The sequence below is a fragment of the Amblyomma maculatum genome, chromosome 1, assembly GCF_055883805.1.
Source record: "Amblyomma maculatum isolate TAMU_Amacu chromosome 1, ASM5588380v1, whole genome shotgun sequence".
Classification (NCBI taxonomy): Eukaryota; Metazoa; Arthropoda; class Arachnida; order Ixodida; family Ixodidae; genus Amblyomma; species Amblyomma maculatum.
Genome location: NC_139344.1, coordinates 16,485,270 through 16,512,838, shown reverse-complemented (window position 1 = coordinate 16,512,838; position 27,569 = coordinate 16,485,270). Strand labels below are relative to the sequence as shown.

The 27,569-nt window shown below is 46.2% G+C and overlaps 1 protein-coding gene across 1 annotated transcript in view; it reads left to right on the top strand.

The window, feature by feature from the left end:
• The window catches only part of LOC146201833 (N-acetylated-alpha-linked acidic dipeptidase 2-like), a 38,472-nt gene extending 11,969 nt beyond the window's left edge, over nt 1–26,503 (top strand). The window contains exons 5-17 of the mRNA XM_084583467.1: nt 520–636; nt 1,408–1,591; nt 3,912–4,002; nt 6,306–6,392; nt 8,014–8,096; nt 8,809–9,075; nt 10,181–10,245; nt 11,289–11,362; nt 14,338–14,419; nt 16,049–16,307; nt 18,085–18,166; nt 26,161–26,256; nt 26,321–26,503. Of these exons, the coding sequence (XP_084439593.1) occupies nt 520–636; nt 1,408–1,591; nt 3,912–4,002; nt 6,306–6,392; nt 8,014–8,096; nt 8,809–9,075; nt 10,181–10,245; nt 11,289–11,362; nt 14,338–14,419; nt 16,049–16,307; nt 18,085–18,166; nt 26,161–26,256; nt 26,321–26,480 (1,647 nt within the window). The 3' untranslated portion in view covers nt 26,481–26,503. The remainder of the gene's footprint in view (nt 1–519; nt 637–1,407; nt 1,592–3,911; nt 4,003–6,305; nt 6,393–8,013; nt 8,097–8,808; nt 9,076–10,180; nt 10,246–11,288; nt 11,363–14,337; nt 14,420–16,048; nt 16,308–18,084; nt 18,167–26,160; nt 26,257–26,320) is intronic.
• Nucleotides 26,504–27,569: the final 1,066 nt, after the last annotated feature.

The window sequence follows — 27,569 nt, the reverse complement described above, 5'->3', positions numbered from 1 at the left end:
AGGAGCGGACATGTTTACGCGGCAATATCTGTCTCGCGAATTACGCGATCTAGGTCATATTGCGCACGCATGACCATCACACGTGTCAGGCCATAGCCTCCTTGAGGCTATGGTCAGGCGTGCGAAACTCGATGAATGTGTGTGCAGGCGTCAGTATGATTGTCCCCTGCGCACGAATGCGTTGCAGTGAGCCCGTTATAAAGACTCGCGGGAAGCGATGCAAAAGTGGTTTCACGACCAACCGAAAACATCCTTCTTGAAAGGAATACGTAAACTTGTACGTGGCCCAAGTACACTCAAAAGGTAAGAGGGCATGTAGTAAAATGATGTATATATTGTACACCTATATACACCTACACTTGTGTAAATAAATTTTACATCCCGTGTGACCTCAGAAAGCAATAAAATCACAAAACTTTCCTAGCCGTTACAGTTTAAATTCACTGAATAATTCGGCGTTAAATGAACTTGAGCACGTTAACTTCAGGGCGTGCACCCTTTTGCCTTGCAATTTTCCAGGGGGCACCCGTGTACGTCAACTACGGGAGGCTTCAGGATTACAGTTTCTTCCGCAACGTAGACCTGCATGGCATGGTTGTCATCGTCCGCACTGGAAAGATAACCGTTGGAGAAAAGGTGACTGCGCAACGCACATGTCCTAATTCACCAAATTTAGGAGCCGCGTGCACATAACGGCTAGCATAACTTACGCTTGCATAGAAAGTAGTACGAACGTGATGCCTTAAACACAAACCACGCGCATGCCAGGCGCCGTCCTTTTCATCTTCTTCTCTACTTCCTAGTCTGCCTTCTCACTAGAAAATAAAAAGAGAGTATAGAGCTGTCTTCCAGCTTTGCAGTTCCTTAAATATGTATAGGTACGTTGATAAATAAGGGGAGACAGAGAAGCGAAATCCTCCACTAACCCTGTGGGGGCGTAGTGACAAACGAACAGCGACGTGTGTCGTATACGAGCGAGCTAGAACTCCCAGCAGTGTTATATACGTGCTTTTGCGCGAATTATTGCTTACCGTTCAAGCTTAGTGATTTTATTTCTATTGGGGCAACTGAGGGCAGCGTAGGTCGAAGCACGTCATCGCTAACTGCTTTGGTCTGCTCGAGATGTGTTCAAATTCCCGTTGTTTCAAGAATTTCGCCCCGGAGAAAGCCGAGCACTAGGTTAGGGGAAAGCCTAGAATGCTTCAAAAAGCCAGCAAAAAATACCGTAAACACCCACCGCTGTTCCAAGCGCTGTGTTCCAAGCTCCAAGCGCTGTAATCAAGACTGTAGTTCGCAGCCATGTGCCTAATGTAATGCAGCTCTGCGCTGGTTAACATATGAACGAAAAACGAAGAGGGGACGTTTTTCGGTGGAATGTTCCGACGAATACGCGCGTTACCTGCGCAGGTCCGTAACGCGGAGCGGATGGGCGCCTCTGCCCTGGTGATCTTCATGGACGCGAGCGACGTGGCGCCCCGCAACGAGGAGCAGGCCTTCCCCGAGTCGATCTGGGTTGGTGGCAGCGCCATCCAGAGGAGCAGTGCCGCGTACGTTCGAGGAGACCCCCTGACACCGGGATACCCAGCCGTCGGTGAGCACCGCTCCTCGTCTGAAAGGAGCCCGCTCTTACACAAAGACGCCGCTCTGTACTTTCGTGGCACATTTCATTAATGGCGGAGCGCAGAATTGTGGGGAAAAAAATCAAAACGGACGCGAGGTGTCGCGCTAGATCGTGTCACTGAGGCTGCCGCAGGACGAAATTTTGTTTTTGATTCAAACCTACTCATAGCAACGCACGCGACTCTATACGATGATGATTTAGCAGCGAGCAACGAGATTTGCGCGACTCTGAACTGCCGTTCTTTTCTCTTTTTTTTTCGTCGATTTTGCACCCCTTTGACACCCAGGGTAGACTTGGTCCCATGGCCCACACGACGAGCGAGGCTCGTGCTTCAAAATAGGGTCGTGGAAATGGATGAGGAAACCAGGAGAGTACGAAAGAGTCGCACAACACGGCTGATCGCATTTTTGTGCGAATAGTCTTTTTTTTTTCTTATTCTTTTTTCACGTGTTATTTCGATGCACACTTAAGTTCGCATCCATAAGCCACGGCAGTATTGTGTACAGTGTTTTCTAACGCAAAACAAAAATCCATATAATAAAAAATTGGCAGCAGTATAATTATGGTTAAAAGGACTTAGAAGAGAGTTAGCTCTGTTTTACGTTCCGTTTTTTGCATGGTTTGCGTTGGATTTAAGATTTTACTCGTTGAGAATATATGACTTGAGATTGCAGCGTACGTAAAGTATAGTTTTTAATCAAACTGAACTAAATAACATTATTTATGGCTTGCAATTAGCGTGGTGCAATCCTACGCTGTATAAACTATCTAATGGTGCAACACTTGATTACGGAGTACAAAGTTCAATTTTTAATTATAATTAAAACTTTTCAACTAGTTAAGAGATGCAAGTAGTTTACCGCAGTTATACTCGACATGCGATATCCAACGATATGTGACGATGATATACCGCAATATTTATTTTTAGCCAAAGCTAACCAATTAACTCTCATTCGTTGTGACGCGTAATTAGGAAAGCGGTCAGTTAGTCATGTGGTCATGCGTCAGTGCACCACAGCACACTATATATACTACGCGAGACTTGTCCATAGGTGGGTTAATGGCGGCCTTCAGCCGATTCCACTACCGCAATGTAGCTTCACCGCAAGCGAAGTCAACGTGCGGGAAGGCCGACTCTCAAAAGAAAGCTTCAAAACAGAGGCAGGACACAGCAAAATCAGCGGGAAATGAAAAGTGCAGGAAGAAGCGAGAAGATGTGAAGATGTTTGTGTGATAAAAAAGTGTGCCCGCATTTCCTAAATGATGCGCCTATCGCTATTACGTACCTCACTGTAGATGAAGAAGCGGGGCTTTTACTCTTGTTTGAGGGGAGGGAGGAGGGTATGAATTTCAACTATGTAATTATACCACGGGATCGGAACGACTTTTCACAATAATTTTAGGATGATGTCAGGATTTTTTAGGACGGAGGGTGAAGGCTTAGTATTAAGGATGATAAGAATAAAGAGACATGTGGTTACAACATATACGTGACGGCGAACAATCATGAGAAGATTTTAAAGACATGCAAATGCAGTTTTGTAAATAATGCTTCTACAGTTTTGTAAATCATGATCCTGTATGGAAGATTTCATAAGACAGATCCAGGCTAGCCAAAAACAGCAAAGGTGTCTTTCTACTGAGTTATCAAGGGCGAAACATATTCCGTCGCTCAGGTATACCGTTTTATGAGCATAAAGTGAGCAAGCTTGTTTCTGATAATGTGTAGTAGCTCGCAGCATCTCTGTAGGGATTACACTTTAAAGAGTAATAAATGCGCTGAGTGTAAAAACGCAGTAACCGCCATGTTACTAAAGAATAACAAATCACCAGTTCGTCGGAGCAGTCTCATCCCGAAGCCTGATGTACCCTTGATAGTGACTGTTTCACTCTCTCAGTCGCCAACGCTATGTGTTAGTTATTTTCGGCCCGAGCACACATGGGCGCATTCTCATGTCTCTCTCTAGCGAAAATGAACATGGCGGGAAACATTGCCGCCGAGAAATCGACCGCTTTGTGCGCTTACGCAACACGCATTGTAAAACCGACATCGCGAGGCTATTTGATCGGTTTATGGTTTGGTCGGTACTGCTTTCTCTATGTCTCAGAGGCTATCGTAATTAGCCAGACAACGAGAACCGGACAATGCATTCGGATTTCTGAAATTTTACTTCTGAAGTGTGGAATTGTTCCAACGCCCAGTGTTTTTATTCATCATAGACTTACCATAGACCGTGCCAACAGCACATCAGCTGCGGCCACCACATCTCCTTCTTTCAAAAACTTGCAGATGCGCTTTATCGTGTCATGGTCGATGAAGCCGAGATGCCACAGACGCCCGCACAACCAATCAGCTACGACGACGCAAGGAGTATCCTAAAGTGAGTCTTTTCACAAGTGATGCAAGAGATGAGTGGTTCGCAGTTTAAAAATTTACAAGGTTCGTAATGACGATCCAGCAGCCCTGTGCGTGCTCCCTGAAAGAAAAACAGCAGCATATAACAAATAACAGCCGTGTTCCTACAATATATGTAAGTGGATATTCCGAAGGTGAACTACATTTTGAATAGAGGAATTATTGCGATTAACACACAAAGCAACACGGTCACCTAATTTGCCTCGGTGATCTCCTCGAAAGCATATTTGACCAACGTTGTTCCAGTTTCCAGTTGTTGATAGTTTTCACCTCGTTCTACTTAATATTATGTACTAGTCATTAGCTGTGCGTAGGGCGACTGTCCCGGACTTACAATGGTCCCGTTTTGAAACGCCGTACCAGGGCGAACCTGTACTGACTTTACAAAAATTTATAAACCGGCATTGTTTTTCTTTGGAGGAGTTTAGGTGCGGGGAAGTGTGTGCTAATGGTAATTTTTGTTTTACTTTGTTTTCAACCTGTGTCTTGCGCGCCACGTCTAAGCACATCGGACACTCCCAGCGTTCAAGCCGCGCGTATAAAAATTTTACCTTCCTGGAGCATGTAAGCGATTTGGCTCCTCGGGCGGGCTAGTGCACCATTGAAGAAGATCGAAGGACAGAGCGAGACCGTTTAGATCACACATCGAAGGAGAACGCTGGGACAGCAGAGTCAGACAGTATGATACACATTCAGTAATGGCAGAGCTATGCAGCTGTAATGATATAAGGGCGAAAAAGTTTCAATGCCACCCGAGTTGTTCCTAATGCTTACCGTGCGAGAAGAGTATACCAGGTTACGTCAACGAACCGCCAAGAAAGAGGAGCCACAGTTGGAATTACCGTAGTGACAAAAGAAGATGTACTATGTTGGAACCACTGGGGGCTACTGCAAGCTGTAGTGCAAGAACCTATCACCTCTACTATTCCACCCAAAAAGGACGCCCGGAGAACTACAGTATAGTCTTATATAATTGTGTGTCATCGTGCGGGAAAAACGCTACGATACTGCGACCGCGGCTTTTCGCTCTGTTAAGCCCGAAGCTGAATATGTACCCTTCGTCTCGGTTGTCGTAGCTGAAACTTCTCGTCGTGGATCTCACGGTGTTGGTATTTACGACTCGACGGCTTTCACATATGTTCACCGATGTCAGTGCACACAGTATTGGTTTTGATGTCAACGGTGGTGTATTTTTAAAGCACTGCAAATTATTTGAGCATTTTTCAAACTTTCTGTGAATCACTTTATTTTCTTCTTTCGCTTAATGCAATGTGTAGTAAGTCCTTTCGAAAAAGTATACCGAAAACATAATTCTTAGCTGAGTTTAGCGACCTGCAGTCTCCGATTCCCCCTTTCTCTATCTAATGCAGATCTCCGTTCTCCTCCTATTCTTCGTTCGTTAGTGTCACTCAGAGCGCGTAGTTTTCGCCCCTCCTGATCAAGTGCGTACACAGAGGGTGGGGATCCATCTGGATAGCCTCTCTTTCAAAAATCAACTTTACCCAAGAGCTAGCCGCAAGGATTAACAACTTGAGGTATTTGATATCTAATATCGTGGATGACTACTTAGTGAAAGGACAACACTTGAAAGCAGCGCCAGCGTCGTTTTTGCATCCACAAGTATTTTATATTTCCATTAAGATGTCATCTATAAAGTGACCTGAACGCATCGCAGCTCCGCCTCCACCAACGAGGAAAAAAAAAATGTAGCTGCGTAACCACCCCTTTTTTGCCTCACCAGCGCCCACAGATCGTCTGTGCGAAGCCATTCTGTCGGGGAAGGAGAGACTGAGTCGATAGCCAGGCTTATTTACGACCTGGGTTCTTCGCAAATGAATCAAGCGTTCCTTGTTTACACACACACACACACACACACACACACACACACACACACACACACACACACACACACACACACACACACACACACACACACACACACACACACACACACACACACACACACACACACACACACACACACACACACACACACACACACACACATATATATATATATATATATATATATATATATATATATATATATATATATATATATATATATACAGCGTACACTGTATAGCTATGCGGTATGCTGTAACGCTAGGCTAAAAAAAAATGTTCTACAGTCCGCACAAGCAGACACCTGCAAACTTCATGTCTGTGCCCCATGAGAGTATGTGAATGTCATGCTTGGTATACCATACGAGGCTTGGCCGCCAGGCCGTCAAGATCCCGTGGCGTCTTGTCCTTGGTCGCTTGCAGGGAGCTGGACGGGACACCATGCCCCGAAAAATGGGACCCCATGCTTGGAATTACGTGCTTCGTCAACGCATCTGCTTCACGCATCAAGTGAGTCAGTTTCATTGAGCTCACTCCTGGCAATCGTCCTCGTCTCCTGGGCTCAAAGGACAGTGTGCGGGACAATATCGCGTGCAGCTGCGGTAGGCGGACCGCAGCGAATATGCACGAGCGATGCTTGCGTGCCACCTTAATTCGAAAAACACAAAGTTTTTTTGCCTATCTCTCCATTCATCGCCATCATTTTCTTTCTTCTTTTTTTTTTTTTTTTCTTAGCAGAGCGCTAGCATGATCGAACCTCTGCCTTTTTCTCCCGTCGCCACTTTATGAGTGGAGATAACTCGAGCAAAAGCACTGTGTCCCACAGACTGTACCAGATTTATTCGCAACTGAATCTGGAAGCGTGTAGTGCCTAAAACTTGCGGATTGAGAAAAACTCACCTACTCTTTTCTCCCGTAATGAAGCAGAAGCCGGGATTAGTGTATTTATGCCCCTTCCCCACACCCCCGCCCACGCGTCACTGAAACCTGGATTACGACACGACGAGATCGTCGTAAACCCGGCAAAAGCACATAATAAAGCTATAGACCACTGCAAAAATGTAAAACCTCTTCTGACAGAACGTAACATTTGTCTGTTGTGATTAAAATTTCTTCTGGTTTACCGATGCATGCTATGTGCACTACAAAAGTGTAAAAAATAAGTTTTTTTTTGTTTTGTTTTTTTCTGCAAACCGAACAGTACTGTTCATTGTTTAATCAACGATTTGGGAACAAGAGGAGTAGGAAACGTGATAATGACTGCGAATACAATATTTTTAGGCTGTTACAATGTGATACTTCATCATCATCATCATCATCAGCCTGATTATACCCACTGCAGGGCGAAGGCCTCTCCCATATTTCTCCACTTAACCCGGTTCTGTGCTAGCTGCATCCACTTGACCCCTGCGAACTTCTTAATCTCATCCGCCCACCTAACTTTCTGCCGCCCCTGCTACGCTTTCCTTCCCTTGGAATCCAGTTTGTTACCCTTAGCGACCATCGGTTATCCTCTCTTCGCACTACATGTCCTGCCCATGTCCATTTCTTCTTCTTAATTTCTACTAGAATGTCGGTAACTTGAGTTATTTCTCTGACCAATTCTGCACGCTTTCTATCTCTCAATGTTGCCCCTACCATTTTTCGTTCCATAGCCCTCTGGGTTGTCCTCAATTTAAGTAGAACCCTCTTGGTTAGCCTCCACGTTTCAGCCTCATAGGTGAGTACAGGCAAGATGCAACTGTTGTATACTTTCTTCTTGATTATGACTAGCAGCTTACCGGTATCGCTCAAGAGGAAAGTATAATGTGATACTTATCTAATCTGAATTCTGTTCCGCCGTTATCGCCAAGTATTCACTCCAGGCGATAGCGGGGACATGGCGCCGGTCGTCCCTGTGAGGTTGTAAGAAGAGTATTACGCGTTAATTAGGACCGTTGCATTACTGCGCCCTGCTCAAGGTTAAGCGGCTGTTCCCTTACGCCGATGTCCTTGCTTTAAAGCACCGTGCAACACATCGCGAAAACTAGGCTTCCTGAATGGATGCGCAAACGAAACTAGAAAACAAAGTATTCGCAGTTTTGTTGCGCAGAATAGATTGTCAAATCTCACAAAGATTCTCGATGTTCAGGTTGCAGGTTGATGTACACAACGAGATGGTCTTCCGGCCTATCCTCAATGTTATCGGAATCATCAGAGGCAAAGTGGAACCAGGTTTGTAGTGCCTACGCACAGTTTACAGCTGTAGTGTACGGATAAACGTCGCATAACTTTGTGTTGTCAACGCGAATCTTTAGCATGAGCACTACGCAGTAAAAAAAAAGAAAAAAAAGAAAAAGAAACAAAAGAGCATACTGTGAATGCGCTATGAACCACGCGATCTGGCTCCAAATTAAAAAAAAAAAAGTGTATGGTGTACGGCCTCTGACGTGTTGATGCAAACTTTCAACGCTCAATATAGCCGTAACACATCTACAGTATTACATTCTAGCAAATAGCAGCGGTCGCGTTGACAGTTTGGAGAGGTGGTGCTACAGGTAGTGGCGTCAGCTCGTCAGAGGTCGAGTTCCCAAAGCTATCCACAGGGAAGGACGGTTAATATGACAGGGTCAGTGATCGATAACCATGGCTCCGGCCAGTGATCGACCATATAACGTATGAACAGCACTGAGTGCAGGCATTCTGTTCCTGATTTGCTGACAGCAGCTCTGGCTTTCACTTAATCGCCATTTGGTGGCCAGTGTAACGTGTGAGCGAACCGTGACGAGGCGCTTGATGCGCGATTCGCAAGCAGGCGCGGTCTGTCTTAGCGATGATATCGACGTTTTCTAACATGGCACGGCCACTGAGGTGAACCGATCGGCGAGCGCAAGTGGCGGATGGTGTCGCTTCTTAAGCAGGAGCTTTCGGCGTGTAACTGGTGCAGATCGGTTCGTGATGATCGGCAGCCAGACGCACGACGACACGCGCGGCTCGGCGCATCCGCTACTGTCGGTGACGAAGCTGCTGCTTCAGAGCAAGGTCTTCTGTCACCTGCACAAGCACCACCGGTGGACGCCCCGACGCAGCCTCATGTTCGCGTTGTTCTACTCCGAGGAGACGAACTTCATGGGCTCCACCGAGTGGGTCGAGGAGTACATGAGCGTGCTGCAGAACAGTGCCGTCCTCTACATCACCGGAGGCATGCTTAGCGGTACGCGCGCTCATCGGTATATAGCTGCCGAGTTTTCCACCCACATGTTCCTCCCGTGTTCCACGTGTCTCAACAGACATAGGTCTAGCGCTTTTTAGACAGGGACGAAGGTAGAACACAGACACCACATGGAATGGTGGTGTCTGTGTTCTGCATGGAATGGTTTTAGTTTTCACTTTCGGCAAATACGAGTGAACATCGTCCAAGAACAATGATGAATGTATGACCGAATAAGAAGTCTAACTTATCAAATAACTTCCGACACACATCCGCCGAACAAGTGCGAGAGTTTTGCTGCAAGGAGCACAACCTGTGGTACTGCGAGGCAGCCTTCTTTTGGCACGTTCTCCGAGTTTATTATTTCCATTAAAGAGCGTTACCTTCGTAGCTATATCAAGATATTTCGTACTGGTCTGTCAACGGCAGCGCACTCTCTGTAACTGCTCTGTTCACGCCATTGCAAGTGTGGGAAAAGAGTCGGGAGTTCGCTGTCGGAGTTCGCCGTGAAAAAGGTCGATGGTGTCCAACGCAATGAAGCCCGATGCACCTTGCTTCCGTTCCGTGTCTACCTCCGACTACGAGACAGGTTACCCTGTTTTTAAGCCTTGGCAAAGCGCAAGTAACGAGAGCGATTTGTTTGCTTGTTTGTTTGTTGCAAATGCCGGTTTACATGCTCATACTGCGTCTCGGCAAAGCCAGCTACTTGGGTGTGGTAGCCAGAATTTGTTGAGCCATATCACCGAAAGGTGCGGCGTTTCCGAAATTCTAAAAACTGATACGGCTATTACTAATTGCTAGCAAATCTAACTGTAGCTAGACGCTTAACTATAATAATTATAAATTGCATACGAGAAACTAGTTAGTCAGCTCACTATAGTTGCATTAATCCCCCCCCCCCCCCCCCCCCCCCCCTTCTTTTTTATGTCTGCCAACACTGCTACAGTTGTGCCGCAGAGGCAATCCTCGTATCTCAAAAAGGTTATTTTAAGAACTTATCGGCGACCTTCCTTGAAACACAGAGTATATAATGCTCCCATGGGGCATGCCGTGCGATAAACGCGCTCCAACATTCCTCGCGCACCAAGCACCCATCTGTTGATTACAGGCAACAAGTTCGTGCCGAGGGCTACTCCGGGCCTTTCATGGTCAATACGTCACGTCGCTGAGCTGGTGAGTCGTTCCGAGTCGAGCTTCGACGTTCTGAGCAGGAGAAAGCTGGTGCGATTGCACTCAACTTGATTTTAATTTCAACCGTTTTTTTTTTTTTTTTTTTTTTATCGTTATCGACCGGGTCCATCTTTGAGGATTCCAATTGAATGCATAGCGGGTTGATGCTGCTGGTATTTAAGGTTTTAAATACTTTCGGCCCCTACCGCTCATATACAAAGCGACTGCTTATGTCTGGTAGTGCTTGAGTTGTAACAACCGAACAGGGGGATTTATTCTTCAGTTGAGAAGGTCATGCGGCTCTTCTGTATACTATGCAGCCGATGTCATGTAGTCAAACGTTCTGTTGGGCGAGTTGGTATAGGCTCATGTTGAAAAAAAAAAAAAACAGCTCGCAAAAGACTCAGGAGTAATACAGACAGAGAGGACAAGATTGTCCTGAGTGTATCTTTCTTCTGGTTCCTAGTGTTTTGTTAGCAAATATAGATATCATTCCTTAATATATGATCGCACTGGCTTCGCATACACGCACGGGAAAGAAATCAGTCTTATTCAGTTCGCATCTGGGCACGTTCATCGGGAACTTTTTCAATTGTTTTAACTGAAAGGTCTTCGATAAGGTCCGAAAGCTTGTTTTGAATCGAAGTTAAGGATGTTAGATAAATCCTAATTTTAAAAAAGATCAGGCAGTAATTTCGCTTAAGTACCACCGCGGTCACATTGTTTCCGCGCTTAGGTTCGCGTTTTTCGTGCTGTCCGCTTTGGATAGGAAAAAGGGAGTCGCGGAACGCTTTTTTTAATTTTTTTTTCTCGCTCTGCCGTGGGTAAGGGATCGAGGTTGAAGCCGGAGCAGCGAACATGCTTGGTCGCGACGAGTTGGGTCCGACAGGCTACTAGCAACTTGTTTTCCAGCTTCTCTGCCACTGTACACATATGCGCACTTGATGCCGCGCAAATGTATAAGGAACCGATATGTGCACGCACCAAGCGGTCGTATTCTGAGAATATGAAATACTGAGCGTTGCATTAACTGCTTACCTTTGCAGGTGCAGTCCAACGAGACGGTCAACCTTCTGCAAGAATGGGAACAAGACAAGGGAGCGCTAGCTCACATGGCAGTGTAAGCGCTGGTAGAACGACGCTCTTTTTAATGTGGCACAGAGGTCACCGAACGAACCGAGGCCAAAGTCGCAGCTGTGACGCGAAAGTTTGAAGTTTGACGCGAAAGTGGGTCGGAAATTGTCCTCGAGATTTGTTTTTATAACGTTACAGCAGCTGTAGATGGTTATCTCGTTCTGCAACTGGGTAATCAGCGCAGTCTTCTCGCCTCTTCTGAGAGCCTTCAGCTAATTATCCCTCTCTCCGTTATTAAATCTATTTTGTTGGCCGTGAAGCTGCGCGTATATGTACCTGTCGAGCAGGTTGTTTGTTATTTTGAGAATTTCTGTAGCACAGCATATCTGCGTGACATTTTTTTTCTTTTTCTCACCTTACAAGTTTCGGCAGGAAGCGTTTGGCGAAGTTTGTTTCGTACTTTCGCAGTAGGACGAGCGAAAATACCTACTGGGTGCCAGCAGTATGCTCTGGAAACACGTTACCGCGGGATGTTCCGGTTTTGTCCAGCAGTCGTACACTCGAATTACTGTTTTTGTCTTTCCATCATCCGTTACTACACATGCAGTGTATTGTATATGATCGCTTTAGCGTTATTCGGTTCAACTGTGCTTCTCAAAACCTCCGACCTTTTTTCTGCAGCAAGGCGCTGCACTGGCATAAGGATATGTTCCAGTCAGGAGGAATCCTCCTTCTGATACGACGTCCTGACACGTGATTTATCGAAATTAGACTGATGGTGCTTCGAATGGCGAATGAATATAAACACTAAAAAGAATATGTTAATGCGACTCACTACCCGCAGCCAGATTGTCAAACGCCTATTGTATTAGCAACGCTGAAATCGAGTCTGTGGAATCTTTTTAAATATTTAGCAGTGCATTTAACCCCTAATTTGTCATTGAGTAGACATATAACTCATCTTTTGAATGACACATATAAAACTCTGGGTTTTATCCGCCGCTCTCTATTCAAAGCTAATACAGATAGATACTCGACTAATTGCTTATATAACACTGGTGAGACCGAAACTTGAATACGCATCATTTATCTGGACTCCTCATCAACTGCACCTTATTAATAAATTTGGGGACACTTCAAAACAGAGCCAGTCGATTCATCACGCGACAGTGCTCACGCTATTCAAGCCTATATCTGCAATACATAAAATACAATATTAGGCTCTAAGCGTTAGAAAGCAGACGAAAGCAATCATGCCTTGCGTTTTTTTTTTTTTTTTTTTTTTTTTTAGAAACCGTACTATAACTCAACATCCTTCTCCGAACCGTTAGTTAGGCCCGCTACGCAACTTCACGATAAAAAAAATGAACCCTCGTTTGCACGAACCGACGCCATCAGAATTTCATTTCTACGCCTAGCGATAAGAGAATGGAATGCCCTGCACTTTTCTGTAGTTAACGTCATCGATCATGATAACTTTATCTCACTACTCAAAGGCAGCCTAACAGCCTAGCGGGAAATATTCGCTTTTTGGTTCGTTTGTTCTTCCTTCTTCCTTTTTACTTCGTTTTCCCTATTGTGTGTAACGCTTGCATATGTTAGTACTCTTAGTCGTGTCATAGTCGAAATATTATCTGCTGATTTTCGATTTATTGTTCTTCCCTTTACATTGCCACAGTGCTGCTGCTCTTTGTTCGTCGCATCTTTTGCTCGATACCTCCCCCCCTTGTTTCGGTGTATGCCTAATAGCCACTTTTTGTTTTGTTTTTTCTTGCGCCGGCATATTACTGTTATATTCTGCGTATCGCAAAACGTTAGCCTATAGTTGTTAACGGGTGCCACGCGCGGACATCACGTGGCGCTAGCCCAGCATGTGGTACGAAAAGTACAATGGTACAATGGGCCGCTTGAACATTCGCAGCAGAGAGTCTCGAATTCTTGCTAGCACAACTTGCCTACTCTTCCTTTTAAGCATTGCTCTGCACGATAGTCAATCCTGCCTCGCTAAAATCGTCTGTGCTTGCCTCAGACATTTTCCGCCACGCTCATGGTTTCCCGCTTTAAGAAAGCACGCTGCGTTGTCTACATGACGCTGTATGCTTCAGGCACAACAACACAACAGATAGAGCAGATAGAATTGATTTTCGTGATAAGCTAACACGTGTGCCATCCTGAATAGACTGCACCCTTTGCATTCTTTTGGCACTGCATTTCTGTTTTTTTTTTTTTTTTTCCTGTTCGGAGTTATTTCGCCTAGTTGGACTTCTGCGTCTTACTGTAATTTTTGTCTCTCTTGCTTCCGCTTGTTTCCTGTTATTTCATTCAGATGTATTTCTGCATTTTTTCTGTATTTCTCGTGTTTCTTATTCTCGCTTGATTTCGTCGTATTTTGAATTTTTTTTTACCTTTTCCCATGTTCAAGAAATATAGACCATGTTAATTCGCCTCCCCTTATGTAATTCCCTTGGGCCCGTAAGGAGAAAATAAATTAAGTGAAATGAAAGTAAGCGGTTTGATTTGGCGTCGACCTTATCGCTTGATATGTCAGCCTTCTACATTAATGATCATCATTCAGCTTTATTCCACTGTTGTTTAGTTGTACAGGAAACTAGTAAACCAGAAAACTTTTTAAACCTCAGTGGGGGGGGGGGGGGGGGGGGGGGTATATTTTGCCGCAATGATAACTCGAGTGCAGAAACAAGCAGCGAACATGTTAGCACAGATCCCAGTGCAGATGTCTGCCCTAACCCTCCGTGGTGACGCGAGGGTTTAGGCGCTTAACTTCTGAGGACGCGGGTTCAATCTCTGCCGCGGTGGCCGCTTCTAAGTAGAGCGACCACTTTCCAACGCGCCATTGTATATTGTGCGATGTCAGAGCACGTTCAAGAGCCCCAGGTGATCGAAGGTTCTAGAGTTCTCTACCACGGTGTCTCTTATAGCTGATAGCGCTTTGGAATGCTGAGCCCCTTTAAAACCAAACTAGCTTTCTGACGTCATTATTATTATTTTTTTTCTTTACAGGGCGATGCCGCCAATGGGTCTAGGAGATGAAACGGCATTGACGTTTGGTGCCGGCGTTCCATCAGTTTTCTTTCAGTTTATGGTGAGCAACCCACTATAGTCTTCTACTGCGTGCCATAGGTGATTCCTTTGCAGAGTTCAGGCTGGAAAGAGTAGGTTTAGCGTCTTATAGTTGCGTTCGCCTCCCTATTGGCACATTAGTAGTGCGTTCTGCCGTTGATTTGACGGGTTTGAGCCCCGGCCACAGCAACTTCACTTATCAAAAAAAAAAAAAAAAAAAAAGAATTGTTTTGGCAGTCATAGCTAACATCAGCGAGCCGCTTTCCGGGGGAGGAACCACACCCGCACGCACACACACACACACACCCGCACACACACACGCACGCACACACGCGCACACGCACACAAGCGCACACGCGTGTAAGTCACATGTCTTATCCATTAGGCTGCGTTTCCTTTTAGTCTGTGTTTGCACGCTTTTAAGCTGAAATTGCACAAAGTGTATATTGATTAGAAATACTTCGGTTAACCTCGTTTTCTCAATTCAAAATAACAGTCATGCGTAAAGCGCAAAGCAAAATGGAAAACGAATACTATCGCCAACGCATTCCGATTACGAGCGGTAGCGAACGCACTGTATGAGTGATTTCCTACTTGGTGCCTTAATCTAACGTTAAGAATTTTCTAGCCAAGGTTACGGCCTTGTTTAGCACTCCCGTTCTGTGGTCCCTGAGTAGTAGGGTTTATTATTTTATTTATTTTTCTAAATTGGTGCGTCTGCTCCCATCTTAGTGTGCGGTGCGATGCTCGAGTGTGGAGCGGTTCACGGGGACTGATAGAAGTGCGCGTTGAGATATCCCTAGCGAGAACGACCGTGACCTACTTGGTGCCTTATAGTGCGTTTTCTAATGTAACGTTAAGAATTTTCTATCGAAGATTATGGCCTTGTTTAGCACTCCCGTTCTGTGTTCCCTGAGTAGTAGGGTTTATTATTTTAATTATTTTTCGAAATTGGTGCGTCTGCTCCCATCGTAGTGTGCGGTGCGATGCTCGAGTGTGGAGCGGTTCACGGGGACTGATAGAAGTGCGCGTTGAGATATCCCTAGCGAGAACGACCGTTACGGGATCTGTGACTGGCTCACTCAGGGGTGAGCCTGAAGTATAATTTAAATGCAGTATGCGCTTTGTAGCTAGAGTCCGCGGTAGTCCTTTTTTTTCTTTTCTGAATTGTGCGTCTTTGGGCCTTCCCCTTTCTTGCTTGCTTTATCTCTATCTCTTACGTTATTCAAATGTTCTTATAACCCTTTGGTTCAACTTTGCGGCTGTTTTTCTCAAGTCCCACGATTCTTAGCCCCTTGCCTTCTCCCCTTGTTACTTTTCTACGTGGCGGCAGATTACTTCCCCAGTCCCCTGGCTCCCACTTGCTCAACCTTCCTGCTTTCGCCGCCACATCAAACAATCGCGCAAGCAAAAAAAAAAATAAAAACCGAGCCCTGCTGTACCAGCCGGTCATGGAAGGGACCGTGTCGGTCCTGAAATGTTGAGACCTTCTTCCTTTGGTTGGTCTAGGGTCTCTCTCTGCTGAACGTACTCTTGCATGTGAAGATATCGCGTTTCGAGTTCCCGAGAGACATATATATATATGTACACGGATCGCTTAGAAGGAATGCAGTGTCACGTGTGTTTAGAAACGCGACGGATACCCACGCAGCACCGGCACGAAACGGAAAGCATGTACCCGGGCCTGGGCACGGCCCAGGACTCTTACTCGCTGGTGGAGAGGCATGTGGACCCCAAATTTCACCTGAGCCGCATGGAGGCGCAGGCGCAAGCGCTGCTGGCGCGCCTCTGGGCCGATCGCACGCTCCTGCCCATGGACGTGCTCGAGCTGGCCGAGTGGATCAACTTCCGAGTCAAGGACTTCACCAACAGCCACCGGATGTCCATCGAAGCCAACCAGCTGTCACTAGGTCTGTGGGAGCCACTTCGCCTGTTGGGAACCTCGTCGGAACCATATCGGCAACGCGTTCGCATCCTTCCGTTATCAATCCACGGATCAATCGCTTCTTCTTTTCGTATGACGTTCGCATGTCAACAGAAAAGCAACAATCGAATCCGGTCTTGTAACATTTCTCTTCGTCACTTCATCACTAGCCTTTGTCTTACAAAGAGACTTTTTATTTTTTCGCTGTAAACATGGTATAAATCGGCATCAAAACTAAGCCACCTCACAAGTTATACTACAGCAGGAGGTTTTTGAGGCGGAATAGAGCCGCTCGTGTAGGATGACTTGCGTACTACATACAATAAACCGACCCTCGGCAACCAGTTGCTCTTCGCGAAAGCACGAAGCTCACGGTCCAACTTTATTTCGAAGTTCGTCATCACCATCACGACAGGCTCTGACAGACATCAGCAGTCCGTTCCACTGCATGAAGCAGCGTTCCAGAAGAGCACGAAAAAAAAAAAAAAAAAAAAGAGAAGTTGTGCGAGCACTAAGCGACGCCTTCCTGGTATCCGCAAGAACAATCCCACATAAATTAACGATTCACTCTGTCAACAAATTTTGGAAACTGCTTAATGAGAGTATCCACGCACTTCTAAGCAGCCTAAATCGCTGCAGGCATTCTACCTTGTTTCTTATTTATAGTAATAGTTTGACCTGAATAGTTGTTATTACCAGATTACGTACCAGAAATTTTGCTCGTCTTCCGTAAAGAACCATTGAATTTTTCCACATATTGTATATACATGTATAACTTCACAACAACCATTATATATCCGCAAATCCTCCCTCGGGAGGCTTCTAGCTTTTAACTATCTTTTTCTTTTTTTGAAAGTGCGCCCCATCGGTTTTTTGTCGCAATTCTAATTACTCGTTGTGAGTGCAGGCCAAACCTAACAAGCATAACTTTGCTATGTATATCATATGCTTAGACCATTCATATCAATTTGTCCACAAAAAAAGTCTCATAATATTCCACAGTTTCCTTACAATTATTTTCAGAAACATAGCCCATTGGTTTTCTATGCCAGATTTAACTGCTTTCTGCGAACACAGGGGAAACTTTACAGGCAAACTTTTGCCAGGGATCGGAAGCTCAACGTGTGTGACGGTGTCTACGCACACGTTACGCACACGAAGTAAAAGTAAGTTGTAATAAGCAAGAAGTAGTAAGTAATAAGTAGTAGTAGCAGTAGTAGTAGCAGCAGTAGTAGTAGTAGTACTAGTAGGAGTAGTAGTAGTATTAAGTAATAAGCAATAAGTAGTGTCTTAAGGGGTCCCAGAGTTCTAGACTTCAGTAAGTCCTGTGTTTTTTCCGCGGAATAACGGTAGGCAGTCAAGAAGCGTCGCAGTGGTGGCTGCCACCGCGGTTCGCAGGACTGTGAACAGGACCTGCATAAAAGTGCGCCTTTTACTCAAAAGAGTATATCAATCTCCGTAGTTGCTGGCCGATACGTTGGACATGACTGCTCAGATTCCGAGCGCGCCAACTGATCACAGTGCGCTGCTGAAAAAGAGAGTTTTCTTAAATCTTAAGCGCGAGTACATCTAAATTGTGCCCTTTTAAACAAAGGAGTCTCGGGAAATTTTGAGGGTTGAAAGAAAGGGTTGAAAATGTTCGAAACGTGACGGTTACGAGTATGTTTCGATGCTATATCTAGTACCACCTTTTCCTCTACGGGTCCTAATAACTGACGGCACTTGGTTTCTTATTGCAAATGCTGATTATGCTTTTCTTTCAGAGTCTCTCAAGCAGAGTGCCGAACACTTCGTTGATTCGGCGCGAGAATTCATGAACTGGACACAAAAAATCAAACAAGGAAAGTGAGTGCATTTCTCGTGCTTCTTACTGTATAGCACGGACCGTTGACACGGCGTGATCAAGCGATCTCAATACCATAACGCTGCTTCAAGTGGCAGTGGTTTTTTTAAACAGAAATAAAAAAAAGGGGGGGGGGGAGCTGCCGGTGGCGGCAATTACTAATATCTTAGGCACCCGAGGTGCGACCGGCGTGAAAGGAAAGGGATGCATGGACATGGAGAAGATAACGAGGAGACGTACAGAGGGGAACGATAGCAGAAAAGGACAGAAGAAGCTTTGTACGTTATTTACGGCAATTTCGGCTCATATGCGAGAGTTGTAATAGCATACACAGAGGGTGTTCAAAACTAACTTTTAAACAAACGATGAAAACACTGTGAAAGCCGTTTTTGCGAGTTAATTCACTCGACCAGGCGTACACAGTGATACGATAATCGTCGTTAGTTTCCTTCATTGACTTCTTTTTCCTATAGCTGGTGTCCCGAACTGCCCGAAAAAATGGGCAATATTTATTGAGCCACAGTGCAAGGGAAATTGCGTTTTCGAGATTCTGAAAACCATATGTCGGCACCATGAAGAGGGGCTCACTCACAATCGCACTCAGACCAGTGACACTCAGCTCCAGTCACACTCACATCCACTCGACGTACTCACACTCATGCTTGCTCCCATTCACCGCCACTTGCTCACACTCATGGCCACTCCCATTCAATTCCACTCACTCGCGGTCACTCTCATACTCGTCCACTCATTCACACTCATGCCCTCTCCCATTCACGGCCACTCACTCACACTCGTGCTCACGCCCGCTCCCATTCGCGTCCACTCACACTCATGCCCGTCCATACTCGCACACATTCACCCACACTCACACTCATGGCCACTGTCATACACGTCCACTCACTCACACTCACTCTAATGCCTGTCCGCACTCGCATCCACTCACTTGCGCTCACACTCATGACCGCTCCCATTCGCGGCTATTCACTCACACTCATGATCACTCTCATACACGTCCACTCACTCACACTGGCCCTCATGTCCGCTCCCATTCACGGTCATTCATTCACACTCATGCCCGTCGTCGTCCACACTCGCATCCACTCACTCGTACTCACACTCATAGCTGCTCCCATTCGTGGCCGCTCACAATCACACTAATGGCCGGTCCTGTTGACGCCCACCCACTCACATTCATGGCCACTCCCATTAAAGGCCACTCACTCACACTCATGGCCGCTCCCATTCCCGGCCACTCACTCACACTCATGGCCGCTCCCATTTGTGGCCACTCACACTCATGGCCACTCCCATTCAAGGCCACTCACTCACACTCATGGCCATTCCCATTTGTGGTCATTAACTCGCACTCACACTCATGGCCGCTCCAATTCGCGGTCACTCAATCACACGCATGGCCGCTCCCATTTATGGCCACTCACTCGCACCCACACTCATGGCCACTCCCATTCAGGGCCACTCACTCACACTCATGGCCATTCCCATTCGTGGCCATTCACTCGCACTCACACTCATGGCCGCTCCAATTCGCGGTCACTCAATCACACGCATGGCCGCTCCCATTTATGGTCACTCACTCGCACCCACACTCATGGCCACTCCCATTCAGCGCCACTCACTCACACTCATGGCCATTCCCATTTGTGGCCATTCACTCGCACTCACACTCATGGCCGCTCCAATTCGCGGTCACTCAATCACACGCATGGCCGCTCCCATTTATGGCCACTCACTCGCACCCACACTCATGGCCACTCCCATTCAGGGCCACTCACTCACACTCATGGCCATTCCCATTTGTGGCCATTCACTCGCACTCACACTCATGGCCGCTCCAATTCGCGGTCACTCAATCACACGCATGGCCGCTCCCATTTATGGTCACTCACTCGCACCCACACTCATGGCCGCTCCCATTCGCAGCCACTCACGCAACCTCACGACCACTCTCATACGCGTCTACTCACACTCACGGCGTGAGTGTGAGTGATGCGATATGAGTGCACTCATGCGTGAGTGCGCCGACCTATACAGAAAACAGATGTGGTTATTACTGCGAGCTACCGCCACTAAATGCAACCAGGGCCTATCGGTAAAAGATGAAGTTTATCGGATGGTGTGGTTTTTGATGTTGATTCATGTTGATGAAGCACCCAAGCCGTATTACAAAGCGGTTTAACGTCCCAAATAGGCATTGTCTATGAGGGACGCCATAGGGAGGGCTCTATGTTAATTTCGACCATCTTGGGTTTCTTAACATTCACACTGTCGTTGCACAGCACACGGGCGCCTTGCGTTTCGCCTCCATGGAAACGCAGCCACAGCGGCCGGGATCAACCCCGCCTCCTCGACGCCCTAACCACTAAGCCACCGCGGCTGGGCACTTAATTGAATTACCAGCTGACCAGCTAATGGGGTGCACCTTTTTATCACCTAATTCCGTATCTTTTTTTTCGCTTTCGCTCATTTTTCTATCACTTGGCGGAGACTTCTTTTCCGGTGTGAACCAGATACGGAGCACACCCTGAGCCGTTGTGTGGCTGAAATCCGTCCAAGATCATCGATTGAAGCTGTCCAGAGAGAAAAATGGGGAACATGGAGATAAGAGAATACTTCCGCGCTTCACATCGAAATGGCAGGAAAAAAAAATGATAATGAAACAAAGAGATAAGAACATTTTCAGGCCCCTCATCGAAGCGGCCAGGTGAAAAACCTGAGAGACAACGCTTCGCGAGCGGCGCTCAGCATGGAAACGACCGACAGAGAAACGCCATAAAACGAGAAATGTAAGCCATAAATAATCAAGGCACAGCAATTCATTTACGCCAGTTTTATAGAAACTCGGGCAAAAAAGTTACGATCACTTACTTAACTAAGCTACAGCTTGGTTAGTGCATTCGACAAGAGGGGCTGCTGCGGCTGCTTAGTCATTGCGTGATCACTTTGGCACACTTTGCTACAAACAGCTGAAACCATTAAGCAGCAGCATTCTCGAATGACGGCGCACGCCGATTGTTTAACTAGGCGGCCTCACCAGGTGGCCTTGTTTAAATTATTTTCTTTATTCAGTATCCGGGTTCGAACTTGACCGCGGCGGCCTCGTTTCGATGTAGACTCGGGTGACGCAAAGACGTTCATTTGTTGTGCAGTGTCAGTGCACGTTAAATATCACCAGGTGGTCGAAATTATGCCGTAGCATTCTACTACGACACATCTTTCTTTCTCTCTTCTTTCACTTCCAAATTCCTTCCTTCCCTTACGGCGTGGTTGAAGTGTTCACCGAGAAGTGTGACAAATACTGCGCCCAGCTGTCCTTTCGTATAAACCGAATTACATTTTTGTATTACCCCGGAGATTTTTTTTTTTTTTTTACATTAGTGACGGCCTTTCCTGAAACACCTATATTCTAAACCTAAAGGCACGGTTGCTTGTTTTCCTAGGCTGCTTCATTCGACAAAATACTTGAATTACACCCATGCTGAGACGTGTCCTCCGAGTTTCTAACTCAGTGTGAATAAGAAGAGAAATGGCTATCAGCTTCAGCTCTTGCTCTACGCCACTGGTAGACAAAACGACGTGAGAAGCAGCCGCCTCACTGAGGGAGGAGTTCCACGCTGCTCGCCACCTTTCTGCATGTGCAATTACTTGGATTGAGTTGGAAATCTTAAGTCAAATGTCTTAGGACGGGGACGTGCTGCGAGAATTCTACCAAACTGAATAGTCGAGTAATGTGACCTTAAGTGACGTGCACGCTAACTGGAATACATAGAAGGCTTAATGAACTTAATTAATTGAGATTCACGACGGCAGTTGTCTTACTTGGTGTCCGCCCGCCCACGAAATCTACGCTCATAAACAGCTTACGTCCACTAATCTTAGCTCATTTTTAAAACTTCCAAGTTTGAGCATCCGGTATAAGCTCACTCGGATATCGCAGGTTACTATATATGTAGGAGCACACAGCTTCACACGCCTCTGCGCAAATATTTAAAAATGGATTCGTGATAAGAGTGCAATTGCAGTTTCTATCTATGACACGTTTCAACATACATTTGGCTGCTCCAAGGCAGTTGAATTGTTTGGATACCTCATTACCAGCATTAAAAAAAGAGACGCTACTGTTGCGGAAATTTCTCTTTGCGGTACACACATAAGAAAAGATCCCGCCATATTTGAGTCGAGTGGACGTTTGAACCTTGGCTGAAGCGGTCACGCTGACCCCTTCAGTCCAGGAGAGGTGCGCATTCTTTCTAACACGCGCTAGAGACCGCACCCTCGGGCTAGTTTTTACGAAGGAAAAAGAGAAAGAGAGGAACGAGTCACCACCTACGCAACGCCTTTTGCTAGCGTTGCTACCTTGGGCGATTCTTAATTGTGGCACACAAAAATGTCTTAAAAGTAACATGCACGTGTGTCTAGCTGTTCAAAAATGCCTATGTCCACATTGAATTATACATATAGTCATCATCATCATCATCAGCCTGGCTATACCCACTGTAGGGTGAAGGCCTCTCACATTTCTCCACTTAACCCGGTTCTGTGCTAGCTGCACCCACCTGACCCCCGCAAATTTCTTAATCTCATCCACCCACCTAACTTTCTGCCACCCCCTGCTACGCTTTCCTTCTCTTGGAATCCAGTTTGTTACCCTAAGCGACCATCGGTTATCCCCTCTTCGTACCACATGTCCTGACCATGCCCATTTCTTCTTAATTTCTACTAGAATATCAATAACTTGAGTTATTTCTCTGACCCACTCTGCACGCTTCTTATCTCTTAATGTTACCGCTTCCCTTTTTCGTTCCATAGCCCTCTGTATTATGTTGCATATATAGCCTAGAAAAGACACATTATCATAGAGGTCCCTCTCCTGATGTAAGTCGAGAGAGTCTTGTTATCCATACATACTGGATTGAAATGCGCTGGACGCTCTGCGTTTCCCAGCATTTCAGAAATGTCTTATGGTAAGGGCATAGCAACGCTGTGTGGTAGTTCACACTTCTCGCGCGACCGAGAAAGCAGGGTAATTGGGCTACGTGGGCTACGTGGGCTACTCAAGGCTCGCGACAACCTTCCCTTCCTCCGCTTTCGAGCAGATTTACAAAGGCTGGCGTTCCGCTCACCACGCTGGGCGGCCTCACGGGAGTGGCGACAGGCCCGCATAGAGAAACATACTTACGTAAAGAGCGGACACTTCCATAGGGCCCTGCGGCCGAGCAGCGCCAGCGCCCCGAGCGGCTGGTCAGACCGCTAATATCGTCCTCCGAGATTTTCGGCATGTTATTTGCTCTGTTTCAGTTTCGCTTTCGATAGAAATCCTTTCAACTCTGACTTACCTTAAGTTGTTAAAATATTCCACTACATCGTCTAGTGTTGCACGCAAGTGCTTTAACGATGCCATGCATACGGACGTATTAAAGTCGCGGATCGCAACCTCTTTACTGGAAATACCGGCAAGGTTCTCGCACAAAATAAGCGTGGCTGACTTAGTTCATGCAGGTTAGAATAAAGCGATCAGAGCTGTTGTTATTTCAATTTTTTGCCGTTATTGAGCCGCTTTTCTCAGTGGCACACAAGGAGGCAGTGGTTCCATACAAAAAATGTTTATTTTCTTGTTTACATATTGAATGGCAGAGAAAGAATACTCGATCACACACTTTATAAAATACATCATATTACAAAGAGAAACAAGATTGAAGGTATAGTGAAGCACGCGGAACAGTGTCACGATGAAGAAATTTCGCATACCGGCTGTGTGTTAGGAGTTGAGAGCTGGGAGACACAAGTAAGGAGGAAAAAATGCAGGCACAGCCCGCGCGGAATTTCTGTAAATCAGCCTTGATCAGTAGGCTGTTCAGAAATTTAAACACACCACACTGAATACATAATAGTAACCCAATGCTATGCTTATACTCATGATCGCGGACAAAATTGCCCTCTGCTCGTACGGCAAAGGTATAACAGGGAATCCACTGTTAGCGACTAATAGCAGTATATGTCGTCAAAATGCAGGCCCCGAACAGGCAGCAGCGCTTTTTAGACCCCAACGAGAATACTTTAGCCATGACAAGGAATTCGGCATGTAAAAATGGTGCTTACGAAGCGGCAAAAGCCCATGCATTTTGCAAACACAGCGAAGTAAACACAATTCGCAAAACGATTACAAATGCGCAACACGCAGTTCTTGTAGGGCCGAATAAATGTTTGTGTTAAGATACATCTCAGCCACCGAAAAATTCTTTGTCTTAAAGCTCTCTTAGAAAAATACGCAATCGAAGGAATGCACATGTACTTCAGAAAAACACGACCCAAAAACATACAGTAACTACACACTAAAAGTGTTTCACGGCTCCTATTCTATGTTACACATGCAAAATACGTTCACGTTGCTCAACAAACGACTTGCTAAAAGCGTTCTCAGCTCAAAAGCAACAAAATTATTTCTGTAGACAAAAGGAAACAAGTTACCGACCAAACGAGGTGACGCATTGAAAAGCACGGTGAGGTGGGCGTAACCGGCGGCACATGACCGGCGCAGCATTAACGTTAATATGGAAAGAGCAAGGAAAGCATACGCTTTGATGCAAGCCGGTGTACGTATGATAAGCTATCTACCTTTGAGGTGGAGTGGAAGCGAACATCGCTACGCCGCCTCGCGGGTGGTCAGACCCTTACTTGCTCGGCCGCGAAAAGGCTCGAGTGTCCGCTCTTTACGTAAGTATGTTTCTCTAATGTTTCTCTATGAGGCCCGGGCGATTTCGTCAACAAAGGATGGCAGGCTGGCATGGCGCTCAAACATTTTATTTGGCGAGCTTGTGCCCACAAACTGAAAAATACTCGTCGATGGCGTCGAATGTTTAAATCTCCCGCAGTACTCGAGCGGGCGCCTGAAACACTGACAGCATTGCACAATCTCGCGTAACGTAGAAACCGACACACGTGACCAGTGCCGTTCTAGAGCGCTCTGGTCGCGTCTGGCGTGACAAAGGGAGTGATAAGGCAACGTGCCCCCAGCGATAAACAATGAGAGTAAAGACAAATATAAGAACAAACGCGTGAAAAATCGTCGCGATATTATGCGCCCAACAGTTTTGGCTAGCAGCGATTGTAAAGTGACTCTTTAAACCCGATGTTTAGGATTTTGCAACCTTTTGATCCTGCTTTTCTTTTGATATCCTGCTATTCTGATGAAACCGTGCTGCCCCTTAGCTTTCAGAAAATAAATTACACTTAGGCATCCACGACATCAAAAACACTTCTTTGGTCCATTTCATCTTCTCATCTCGGGCGTAATTTTGAGATATTTTAGAGGCTTTATTCGCATTTTTCTTGCCAAAAAAAGGTCTTTTTAAAATTTGACTCCAGAGAATTTCGTTAGCATTCGATCAGAAAATATATTAAGCTTAAGTATTCGCAATTTTAAAGTCTTTTCCATCCTTTTTTCTTGGTCCCATCGAGCGGGAAGGTGCGAGTTCAAAGGCTTTACCGCAATTTTCTCCAAAAAGCGTTTTTTGAGTTTCATGTACATATCCTTTTTTCAAAAACTAAGACGTTTAAGACGTTAGCAAATAACGTTTACCATCGATTTCAGTCAATGTATTCTACTTGACGAGCTAAAATCAATAATCAATAGGATAAGTCAGTTTGTTTTTATGACATAAAAACCCTCGTGGGAAGGGGGGAGGGGGGGGGGGGCGAGAAGAAAAAATCATGTCTTCGATTCGCATAATCTATAGTTGCGGTTGTTCAGTATAACAGTTTCTACTCCCATACAAACTGTCAGGGCTCTGCATCTAGTGGAATTTGGGAGAAAAGGTACCAAGTTTTACATGATTATCATGGTTAGTGGTGTACTCGGGAGAACGTATTAGAACACCTTTCGGGACGCAGGCGCTAACAAATGAGCACTGCGGCACAGCAGTGTCGACTGACATGGTTTGCAGAAAGTGCTAACCCAGCTATATTCTCCCTGCAGCCCGATGTATGCGCGCATCTACAACGACATCGTCGTCCGGCTACCGAAGGTTTTCCTCACCCCCAGCGGTGTCCCGACACGGCACATCACTCACAAGTGAGTTCTCCGGCCATCTCTCGGGTCGGCCCTGCTTTTCCTAACGTCTGCAGTCCTTTCGCAGGCATCTGTTGCACTCTCCCGAGGGGCTCCCTTTTCCCGGCCTCCAGGACCTCATCCGGCATCGGCCCGTCAACAAAGATGCATTCGGCCACATGGTGGCACTCATCACGGAGAGCATCATCCAGGCAACCGAAATGCTGCACTTCTCGCCCCTTGTGTGACATTAAATTCACTGCACACCGCATCGCCCACCCACTGCCCATTCATTCTTCTCTTTCACCATGAAGCATTTCGCGCTGTTTGTAATGTTTAATATACGCGTAATGTTTAATGCGCACACTCCAACGCGATTTTCAGGTTATTGTAGTTGTTTCGATCGAACCGACAAAATACATTCTTCGTATGATCACTTAACATTCCAGTAAAAAATGAGCGGGCATTATGCAGGAACCAAGTGGCTATAGCTATAGGCCCTCTCATGTAAGTACCTTCTCGCATAAATGGAGCTTTGTAGCTCTTCAAACCAAGCAGGCTCAGCTTGATCGCCTTCAGATCGCGTCGCAGAGTGCGATTTACTGTGCCGCCGCATTGCGTATTATAGACTGGGGGGAGCAATACATGTAACCAAAATGACCTCCCTTTGAACAGTTAGACTGTTTAGAACTACTCTGAGCAACACCAACTTGTCACGCGGGGTGCAGGGGTTCCCGAGTGTTCAGGCCGGAGAGCTCTGACCTGCAGAGCCCCTTTCCCGTTTGTTTGCAGCGTGAGCTGCTCCTCTAAGGTTAAGGAGGGTATCCAGGGGCAGTCGTGAGGTTCCGCAAGCCAATCCAACTTGCGAAAGAAGAGTTCCACGTAGCAATGTGAAAGAAGGCGAGTGCAAGCACCAGGCTCATTGAGAGATGCAGTTCACTAAAGCTTCAGACTTCGTCATTGAGATGCGTGCATATAGGAGAAAAAGAAATGTGGAAAACACTTAAAATTCGCATTTAAGGTTATGACGAGACAGCTAGCGCTGAAGGCTCTCACCTGCGGATCTCCTGGCAGATCCTCGCGCGCATACATGCACTGCTTTCGTCGCCTAGCCAAGAATCCCTTAATTTGTGCCTCGTATTTCTCACGCACTCATTAGCGCACAATCGCAAGCTACCGCATTATATACAAGAACAATCGACGTATAAGTCCCGCTTTAACCAAGCCACGAACGTGCCGGACCTATCTCAAAGGAACTGCCAGAGTTGACGGCTCCTGCCAACTCTGCCATGCCACGTGGTCTCGTCACGGCACACGATACCGCCGACCAATAAGTG